The sequence below is a fragment of the Acinonyx jubatus genome, chromosome D1 (genome assembly GCF_027475565.1).
Source record: "Acinonyx jubatus isolate Ajub_Pintada_27869175 chromosome D1, VMU_Ajub_asm_v1.0, whole genome shotgun sequence".
Classification (NCBI taxonomy): domain Eukaryota; kingdom Metazoa; phylum Chordata; class Mammalia; order Carnivora; family Felidae; genus Acinonyx; species Acinonyx jubatus.
Window position 1 is genome coordinate 52,446,664 of NC_069390.1, and position 11,473 is coordinate 52,458,136.

General features: G+C 38.6%; 1 protein-coding gene across 1 annotated transcript; it reads right to left on the reverse strand.

Annotated features, from left to right (window-relative positions):
* Positions 1-9,862: 9,862 nt before the first annotated feature.
* LOC128311681 (olfactory receptor 52D1-like) lies at positions 9,863-10,971 on the reverse strand. The gene has a single exon (XM_053202623.1). It carries the CDS (start codon positions 10,957-10,959, stop codon positions 10,003-10,005), a length of 957 nt encoding a protein of 318 aa, XP_053058598.1. The 5' UTR covers positions 10,960-10,971; the 3' UTR covers positions 9,863-10,002.
* Between the last annotated feature and the right edge of the window lie 502 nt (positions 10,972-11,473).

An 11,473-nucleotide genomic window follows, 5' to 3' on the forward strand; every position in this document is an offset into this window, starting at 1 on the left:
ATGCTATCACATATAGTCTTGTTTTTCTTTATGCTAATTCCTGTACCCATCCATGATGTTTATAGTTCTATATTCCAAGCACCAAACATTTAAGCATCTTTCCAATATGATCCTTCACAACTTACCTGCTACACATCCTGTCCATCATTTATTAGTCTAGTCCATTCATATTGAGGAATATTCCTTCTCTCTTTCATTCATGCTTATAGAATCTTCTGTCTTCATTTTCCCCCTCCTTTCTAAGCTTTCTTCTCTTTTTTCTAAGCTTCAGTTAGTTTTTCTGCCTCCCAGAAGACTTTCCTTTCTTCTGGTCCTTAATGATCTTTTATTATTATTTTTTATCCTTCAACTACTTTACAAAATCCCAATGGCTGAGACTATGCCTTTATGCAATTGTATACTCTACACTGACCATGACTGATTCCTGATGTAGACATTTTGTAAATCGTCAACTTAAGACTCAATTCCATTAACTTTACTAACATATCGTTGACTTTTTGACTTCATGATATAATAATGCAATCACTGTATTTTCTGCATTTGTATGTATCTTCATAAATATACAGTGCATAACTTCATTTTATATCTTACCTGGAATATCTAGAAAAAGGCTAGTCCACCTGATTGTGCTTCCATATCTCCTGATTATCTACAGTGTGCTGAGTATTCCCAAGGATACAGTAGAAGAAAGACAGAGATACATGAGACATTCCAGCTGAGAGACAGCACTCCCTACTGTGGCAAAGCCAACCTGAGGTCTTGTGTGACCCCCAGTGTAACGACTGGATACTGAGGCTAGATCAGAAGACCAAGTGCTGACAGAAGCACATCAGGGGAGAAAATGGAGTGTCCTGGTGTTGCTCACAGTGAAGATATTTTGGAAAGGGAATTTGTTTTTGTTGTAGAAGTCTAGCTGGTATTTTCAAACATTTTCCCTTAGTAAAACATTGTCTACTAAAAATAAATCTGTACAGGATTCTGAGAAACTTGAATTTTAGTCCCAATTCTCTAACAGATTTGATTGTGACACTGAAGAAATATTCTTCTTCTTTGGGTTGTCTTAATTTGGAAAAATTAATGACTCAATAGTCATTCTCTGTTTTGCATCTGCTCATTATGTGGCATTGGAATAATCCACAACATTTTCAGGCCTTCTTTTTTATCACTAAATTTGAAATGGCATCATGCGATTTCTATCCTCAAAAAACTTACGGTTGTGAAAAAAGTAATATTCATGAAATTAAAAATATAGGCACCACAAATAATCACCCCCATTTTTTGCAACCTCTTTATTATCTAACAACCTTCTGGAGAAAATAGAGTGCAATTATCATTGGCACTCTTAATCAATAGGAAGACAAGGTCCAGAGAAGTAAACTGATGTCATCTACATCACAGAGTATGTTAATTTCACAACTGAAATGAGGGGTCCTGATTTATGTGTCCTGATTCAGATTTTTCAAGTTTTACTTCACCCAAATATGCATAAATGTGACCAATATCTGAATTCTTAGATATCTCTTTCAAATAAGGCACTTTTTCTAATATCAATTCATAAGGCTGCAATTAATTTATTAGTTAATGAATATCAAAGAGATAAAGAGAATTGGGGAGCCTCTCCTATTTGGACAGAGATTTTCACTGATGACACCAAAGTATCTTGGTCTCAACCTTGACACGAGCCTTGACACTAGGGGAAAGGGGCTTGGATTATAGAGGGCAGAGAGCGACAATTATTACCATCTTCCCTTCCCCTCTCTTCCCAGCCTATTCTTGCCCCTGAAGGAAAGTTTTTAAGTGGTTATTATAATATAGTGGTATTCTGTGATATTCTGGGTTGTGAAGAGCAGAAAAACTGTGGTTACAGAAGAGTTGGATTTATTTTCCCTGAGAAGCAAGGGGATAAGGATATTGAGGGGGTGCCACCCTGGTACACAATGGGGGCATCCACCCAAATGTCCCAGGGTCTTGTCCTTGAGTCCCCCTCTCTGACCTAGACCTCAGTTATTTAACTCTGTGTTCTTTTCATTGAACACAGTTGTTGGAATCTGATTTCAAGACCGAACCTCTGTGGTAGACACACACTTGCAGGCGGGGCATGCTGAGTTTGGAGCTATGTGAGAGGTGTCCTGAGAGTGAGGCTCTGGGGACAGAGGGTGGTTGAGTGACAGCTTGTGCAGGAGGTATGAATCTGAATACACAGTGTGACTGAAGGAGGTAAAAGCTGTGTTTCTATGCAAGTTTGGGTGGGTGTGGGATGAGGGAGCAGAGGGGGCTGAATGTGTAATCTGGGTTGAAGTAGCTGATCTTTTCTCACCTGAGTTTTCTGGGCTCAGTGAATGTCTTCAGCTCAGCTCTATGGCCCAGCCTCCTCTGGTCAACGGGCTTGATAAGTGAGCTTATTTATTGACTCTGTCTGTGATGCTCAGGAGTGTAAAGCAAAGTGGCGACCTCCAGGGACTTGGTCCATGAAACACACTTTGAGAAAGAGAACAAGAAGGGGGGGGGGTGATAAAATGAGGAAGAAATAAGGAAGGAGAATCTTCCTTGATGACTTTGCCAGGAAAGTGGAAATGAAACATCCGGTATACTTTGTTTTATGTTTTATCCCTTCCTCTCATCGCTCTGTTTCTCTTTTCTTCCTTGTCTCTTCCTTTCTTTTCTTCTCTTTGTTTCTGTCCTCCTGGAACTCTTCTCATTGTGAACCCACCAGAATTCTATGCTCATGGGCAGGAAATAATGGTAGTGGACAAGTGCATACATCATTGTACTGTAGGCTTCACTTACAAAGTGATCTTACAAAGTGAACACAAGTTCACATATCAAATTACCAAGAATTTCAATCTGATGACAGCAGAGCTTTAAGGAAAGCACAAGGACCTTCTGAGCATGGGCACCATGTAACTGTCCTGCTCGTTTGCCATGAAGCCAGACCTGGTTGGAAATGACATCAGTGCTCTAGGTAGATCCCCTCAGCTCCCTAACTCCAGCCATCTCTCTGGTCCCTGCACCAGGGATTCCTGGCATCAAAACCCTTTGCAGAATAGGTGATTTTTCTTCCATGACTTCAGAGTACTCACCTCTCTTATTTTGTAATATACATATCTCCTTTCAAATTATTGTAATCTAGTGGTCTTCAAACATTTCATGTGGGTATATCCTAAAAGAATTTTCAAATCACTATATTCTCTTCAAAACTTTAAAAGGACTCTAAGAACTTTCATTAAAATTTTAAAGAGCAGAAAAAGACCTAATTTCTAGTATTTTGTGAATATTGACATTAGAAATAAAACTCCCATAGGACAGTTTTTAATTTATTTTATGGAAATTGTATGCCCTAGAAATTTCCAATTCAGCAATGCCCATTTAAAAGTATTTGAGCAAGATTTTCTTAATTTTCAGAAATTCAAAAATATTGCTCTCTCTCTCTTTAAAGTTGGTCTGTATTCCCACATGTATATTTTTGCTTGAATATCTCATTATAACACTTATACGTTTCTAATAATACAAGGAGATTTTATTTCTTGTAATTATGGGATGCAAATGTTAAAATGTTGTAATATAACAATTATTATAATCATTAATTAATAAAAGCTATATGATAATGTTTAAATTGTATAGATTATATACATAGGGCTAATTTGTTTTCAGAATATTATTTCTTAATAGGTTGATGGAGCTTTTACTTTTTTCCAATTAACCTCATGTATTCATTAGTCCATATTGATTCAATGAAGTGGGGTTTGTACTTAGATGCTCTTAATTTTACCTTTATAAAAATAAGCTCTAAGAACCCATAGTTAAGTAAGTAACTTAGTTGGGAGTGGAGGGAGTTTCTTCCGCACTGTGGGAATCCAGCCATAATTGAGAGTAACTGATGTAATTAGCAATGGTCCTGAGAGAGGAGTTTCTGGCAAAGGAGAGTGCCCTCATAGTGGGTACTCTGAGGAGGGATTCCAGCCAGGTGGTGCTGGTATATCTGAAGAACATGACGAGGTTGTTTCAAAGTAAGGACCAAAAAAAAAAAGCCACCTAAAACCTACTGTTTCTATTAGAATCAACTGGTATCACCAATGAAAACAGGGGAACCTGGGTGACACGAACAGGAACAGAGTGTGCATGGGATAATCAAATCCCCTAGCCCTGACCCAGCTCTCTAATCGGCCTCTACTGCCCTCTACTGGCAGAGTCTAAGAGCCAGCCAGCAGGTGGAGGGAAAGTGTGGTCCCAGCCTAGGCATCCCCAAGCAGAGCACAGAAGGGTTTGAAGCTGAGAGACAATGGCTTAGCAAGTAACTCAAAAACCCTGTACTCATATTTGTGCATGCGTGTGTTATAACCTGTATGACATTTTGGGATTTAATAAATATAAATCATATATAAAAATCAAAATAAATCCATTCATTCAGCTATACTTGATAATTTTTTATTATTATAAAATAAATGAGAAACATATCACTAAGAACATGGGAAAATTGAGATTAACTAAATTTAGGATTGAATAAAACTCAAAAATATTTTATAAAATTTATAAAAATAGTGTTTAATGAATAATACATAACTTTTCTAACGTACATCTTCACTAAAACCAAAAACATGTATAAAACATGACATAATTTTTTTATCTTTAGAAGTCATCTAGTGAGTTTTGAAAAATAGAGGAGTTCATAAAATATGTCAGTTACATTTACAAGTACTAAATTTAATAATTCACCTTTCAGAATTATTTTTCTTTCCAGTTAACAGCATAGTCTAGTGATAGATATTTAAATAAAATTGCAAAAATTACCTGAAGTTAACCAAGTAAAAAAAGAGTTCTTTACTCTTTGAACCTTTCTTTAATTATCTTTCATGTAATCTCATTAAGAACTATGACTTGGGGCACCTGGGTGACTCAGTCGGTTAAGCGTCCGACTTCAGCTCAGGTCATTACCTCGCAGTTCGTGAGTTAAAGCCCCATGTCAGGCTCTGTGCTGACGGCTCAGAGCCTGGAGCCTGCTTCAGATTCTGTGTGTCTCTCTCTCTGCTCCTCCCAGCTTGTGCTCTCTCTCTCTTTCTCAAAAAATTTTTTAAAAACATTAAAAATTAAAAAAAAAGAACCATGACTTACTTAGTCATGACTGAACTTAGTCATGACAGAACTTTATGACCTCATTTACTTTAATTATGCCTCTAAATGCTAACTTCCAACACAGTTACATTAGGGCTTAGAACTTCAACTTCAACATATGAGGTGTTTTTTTGTTTGTTTCTTTGTTTTTTTTTTTTTTGTTTGTTTGTGATATACAATCAGCCCATAGAAATAGTATGGATAAAAATCATAAATATCCTCAAATTAACCCAATGTATATCCCTGGCCTCAAACGTTAGCTTTGTCTAGCAATCATTTTGTTTGCTCTGGTTAATTACCTTTATTTTCCCCATTAGGGCTTATCTCCAACATTCATTGCCCCTTTGGAGCTTGCTGTCAGACTTACACTCGGGATATAGAATATTTAAGGTTTGGTGACTACTGAAACAGATATGGGGAATGAATGAGAAAAATACGTGCAAATGACACCTAGTCTAGATTAGACAGTGTGGTTGTTAATTTTATGTGTCAACTTGAATGGTTCCCATGTTCCTGGATAGTTGGCTAACAGTTTTCTAGGTGTGTTTGTAAGAGTGTTTCTGCATGAAAGTAGCATTTGAATTGATGGGCTCAGTAAAGCAGGTTGTCATCCCCAACATCTGTGAACATAATCCCAACCACTGAAGGCCTGAATAGAGAAAAGTTTGCAGGAAGAAAACCTAGGTGCTTCTTCTCTGTTTGCTTCAGGTGGAACATCATCTTTTCTGGTTCTTGGTACTCCTGATTCTCGGGCCCTCAGAAGTGGACTAGAATCTCTACCTTCAGCTGCTTTGGTTCGCAGGCCTTCAGGTTTAGATAGCATTACATCACCAGCTTCCCAGGGTTTCCATCTTGCACATGACAAATCATGGGACTTTCCAGCCTCTGCAGTTACATAAACAAGGGTAAAGGAAACTGAAGGGAGGTAAATATGGGAGTAAACATGGAGATAGGTGGAGGATCAATGAAGTGAGGCAGTTAGTAATCCGAGAAAGGAGAAACAATCAAGAAATATGGAACAGTCAACTGTAATAGCCTCATACTTGAGAATCCAACATATATAGGAATATTGAGGTCAGTGGTGACAGTGGATGCACAGTTTTATGGTATGATATTACTATAATATTGTCCATGAAGGAGTGAATGACTAACATGAAAGAAGACATAAGGGAATCCAATGCCAAATAAGCATATCCTCGAGCAACTCATGGTGCAGCGACTTGTACCAGGTTATAATATGTACACTTCTTTTTCTGCCTAAGAAATGGAAGATGAAGTATTCTAGCCAAAAGTCAATGGGTCATAGAAATAGACTGATGAGTTAAGACCAAGACCTGAAGGATGGCACACACCTCGGTCATTACCTAATTTTGGAAGAAAGGATAATGTGTATGCTTTGAAGAACCTAAGGAGGAATATTTAGATTTTATAATGATCACTCTGTGAGCAAAGGGAAGAAATTGATGCATTCTGGCAGAGCTGGTGCAGGGAAAAATTAGGAGATTGCTTTGGCAATTCAGATGGTAAAAGTCTAAATTCAGGCAGATAAGGTATAAATAAAATGGAAGAAATGTTTGTAGAAAGGCCATGAAACTCGAAAACTAAATGGACATGGTGATGAGAGTAATAGTCAAAGAGGAGTGGAAGATTTTAAACCAGAGCTGAGAATGGCAGTGCCCTTAGAAGAAAAGTGAGAGAAAGTCCTTCCTCTGTGAAGTCAGAAATTCCCTTCTCAGCCCAGCATTCCTGCCTGAGAACATCCACAACTGATGGGAGACAAGTTCTCTGGTTTCTGCCGTGTCTGTCCTATGATTGTCCCAAAAGGGGGAGAGATGCTGGTCTGGAAAATAACATCTGTTGTACCCCTGCCATCCTGCAACCTAAGTAAATAATCTATATGATACAACAACATATGGAGGGGGTTTGTAAGATATTATATTTTTCTAAGGATAGGGAAACTAAGGTTTCAGTCATGGTTTAGATAGCATCGTCTAACTGACAAGTGAGTGACCTGGTGTTCATAACAGGTATGATCCAAAAAACATGTTCTCAAATATAACACACTTCTTCCCTTTTTCCCTAATGGATATCTTGCCTCCCACTCTTCCAGCAAGGAAATAATATGGAGAATGGTGGTAACATCTGTGAAAATGGCAGAGTAAGGACCTCGGAAATTTTCTTCTTCCATTGAGAAAATGAGAAAATGGGCAAGAAATGGTCTGAATCAACTTGTTCAAAATTCTAGACATTGAACAAAGGCTTGCATCTGTCTAAGTAGAGTGTATTTAAGAAAAATGGTTGACTTTTTGCAAGATCGGTGGCTATGTGTCATTTTGATTTGTCCTAATCCCATTCACCCACTCTCTAGCTCTACTGTAGCCTTAAAAAATAATAACCAGAATGCACAGTGAAAACCAATAGTCCGGGGCATCCAGAGGGAGCAGTTTGGAGCTGGACTTCTTTCAAAATCTCCTTTCCAGAAAATTGTCATTATCTGGCCTGATACTTCCTGTGAAGATCACTCTTGCTAGACCGTTTCTATTTCATCTGATCTGTAGCCCTCTTAATGCAAATATCATTTTCCCAGTGGGTAAGTCAAAAACAATTACCAGTAATCAATTAACTTTGCGGCTGACTGTGACAGTGGATAACAGTTGGGAAAAATATTAAATTAACCAAACTGCTAAAAAGGAAAAGCTGAAGAATGAGATATTTACAAGAGCTTTGAATATTTTTGACGTATACCTGAGGTATAGAAGGCCATGTGCATGTCAGAGCTCTGCATATGCCCAGGGCTGTAGAAATAACCAGAAAAGGTCTGAGAAGGCCCTCATGTCTCATCCCTGGCTCATCTTGAGACTGTGCCTGAGCAGAAAGATAAAGACTAACGTAGAGTCCCATAATGAATGTCTGGGTGTTGAAGTTGTGTTCCAACATGCCTACAGATCTCTGAGCAAAGACAAATACTGCTTTCAGGTATGTAAGGAAATCTCTTTCCAATTATTAGCTGGCACTGGGCTAACTCAGCAGACTTCAGTGGCTGCACACAAAACAACTGATGTTACAGAATTAATTCAGAAATTCACTAAGTAAATGCCAGCAGCAATAACAACAACAAATAGCAATAAAATGAATTCTGGGGATAGAGAAAAATGTGATTCCCAGAATTGCCACAAAGTGTCCAGTTTTCAATAGATTATGGGGCATCAAAAGAAACAAAAATTATGGTCCATGCAGAGGGGAAAAATACCAACAGAAACTGTCCTGAGGAAGTCAAAACATTAGACTTATTAATCATGACTTTAAATCAATCATTTTAAATAGGCTCAATGAACTAAAGGAAATTGTGATTGTGATAATACCAGTAAAGAGATAAAAATTATTTTTAAAAATCATATATAAATTATGGAGTTAAAAACATTCAATAATTGAGGGGCACCTGGGTGGCTCAGTCTGTTAATCATCTGACTTTGAATTTTGAATCAGGTCATAATCTTGTAGTTCATGAATTCAGCCTGCGTTGGGCTAGGCACTAGTGGTGAGGAGCCTACTTGGATTTTCTCTCTCTCTCTCTCTCTCTCTCTCTCTCTCTCTCTGAGAATGAATAAATAAGCATTAAATAAAGTTCAATAATTGATATAAAAATTTACTCTAAGGGCTCCACAGTACATTTGACAATACAGTAGAAAGAAACAGCAAACATGAGGATTGGTCAATAGTGATCATGCAGTCTGAGTAACTGAAGGAAAAAATAATGAAGGAAAATGAGAAGAGGCTCAAACACTTATGAGATATCGTCAAGAATGCATATATATATATATGAAAGTCTGGGAAGGAGCAGAGAGGAGAGAGAAGGAACATTGGAAGAAGTAACACTGAAACTCTCCTAATTTGATGAACAATATTAATTAACAGAAGCTCAATAAATGACAAATATGATAAATTTAAAAGATACACTTAGTAATTGAAATGAACAAGGGTTGTGCAGAAAGGCACTGGGACTCTGAACATGTTTCTATAAATCCTAATAAGAGATAAATTTGTGGCTAAAAAGGAAATGACCCTTGCAAACAGAGAAGTGGGTAGTAATGGGAGAAAATATGGTTTTAGTGAGAGCTAATCATGTGCCAAACAAGTCTAACTGTATAGAGCAGTTATAAACATAGTAACAAAAATTATGTGAGATGAGGAAATGCAAAATTGTTCTTAGATGATTTATAAAACTAAAATAATTTTTGAGAGGTCACATGACTTTTACATCTTACATTTCTTTATTGAACATTTTAAGCTTCAGATACTTTTCTAAGTTTTTTACATACACTCAATAATTTCTTTTATCCTCACCACAACCTCAAGAGTTAGATCTTATTATCCCCACTTACAGTTGACCTAAATAGGCATAGAAGAATTTAGCAACAGGCTCAAAGCACAAAAGTAGTGAATGGAGAAACAGGTTTTCAAACCCAAGCACTCTGATTACCCCATTTGTGCTCTTATGCTGTTAATCATTGCTCAGAGTTTTGAAGCTCAGATTCAGATTCATTCCAAATATGCTGTTTTTGTTGTTATTCTACTTCATTGCCCAGTTGAATATTTCTACAATGAGAAGCAGTGTGAACTACAGATAGAGATGCATTGCTTCCTGGTAAATTATACTCCCTGTTTAGATGACAGAAAAAAATATAATCTCATCCTGCGCAATTCAGAATTGCTAAAGGGGGATATTCAGTGTAATCCTTAACATGTCCAAATTATCTGGCCATTCCCTTTTTTCCAGTGCTTCCTTACAAGTGATTATCCTTCTCACATCAAAGGCTTCCACCCATACACATGCATCCAGACAATTATCAGGTCTATTTAGCAGTCTTGTCATCTCCAACCACTGGTCAGAACTCACAATGAGACCTTCCTCATATGTAGCAGCCTCAGAAGTCGGCTCCGAATCTCCTTGGTCCTAGCCCCATAGATGATCGGGTTGAGCACAGGAGGCACCAGCACGTACAGGTTGGCCAGAAAAATGTGCACATTCTTGGGGACTCGGTGCTGGCCAAAGCGGTGGGTGAGGAAGGAGAAGAAGGCAGGAATGTAGAAGACCAGGATGACCCCCAGGTGGGAGCCACAGGTACTCAGAGCCTTGTGCCTGGCATCTTGAGATGGAAGGCGGAAGACAGCATGGAGGATAAAGCCGTAGGAAATGGCAATGAGGATGGCATCCAGACCCATGGCCAGCAGGGCCACAGTCAGCCCATAGACAATATTGACAGTGATGTTGGCACAGGCCAGGCGAGCGATGCCCATGTGCTCACAGTATGTGTGGGCCATGACATGGTGACCACAGTAAGGCAGTCGCCTCAACAAGAAGATGAATGGGGTCACAATGGCCACACTACGGCATAGCCCAGCAAGGCCAATTTTGCCTATGACGGTATGGTTGAGAATGGTTGTGTATCTCAGTGGGTTGCAGATTGCCACATAGCGATCAAAGGCCATGGCTAGAAGAACTAAAGACTCCAGGGTATAGATAGAATGGACACAGAACATCTGGGCCAGGCATCCACCAAAGGAAATCTCTCCAGCATGAAGCCACAAAATGGCCAGCATTTTGGGCACAGTGACAGAGCTGAGAGCCAGGTCGGTGAGTGAGAGAAGGCACAGGAAGAGGTACATGGGTGCATGAAGAGCACTGTCTGTCACAATGACCATGATGAGGGCAGCATTCCCAGCCAGCGCTACCAGATACATGGCGCAGAAGGGGATGGCGATCCAGACATGGGCCCACTCCAGCCCTGGGATGCCCGTCAGGATGAGTGTGCCTGGGAGACTGTCATCACTGATGTTGGAAGCAGGCATTCTGCTTGGTAAATAAAGGCCTTTATCCAAGGGGTAATGGAATGCCTTCCCTGTAACATCATTCACATAAGATGATGAACTTTCTGTGAAATAATCTTTTTAGGTAAGAAAAATATTTACTGTTATTAACTTGTTCAAATATCTTGAAAGATTCTATCACATACAGTCTGCTGATTTTTCTTTCTGTTAATTCTTGTACTTGTCAATCATGTTTTGAGTTCCATATTCCAAAGTATTTAAGCATATTTCCAAGCTGATCCTTCACGACTTACCTCCTACACATCCTGTCCAGCATTTTTTAACTTTTAGTTGACTCACGTTGATGGTTGTTCCTTGACTCTCTCGTTCATGCCTTTTCCATGCCTATGGAGTCTTCTGTCTTTATTTTCCCTTTCTCTTTTTTCTACACTTCAGTGAAAGTTTTTCTGGATTCCAGATGCCATAACTTTATTCTGTTCCTTAATGGTCTTTTAATTTTTGATCCTTCAAATAGTTTACAAAATCCTGTTGGCTG

Coding starts and splice junctions, on each gene's coding strand:
- LOC128311681 (XM_053202623.1), bottom strand. CDS start 10,959: ATGCCTGCTTCCAACATCAGTGATGACAGTCTCCCAGGCACACTCATC.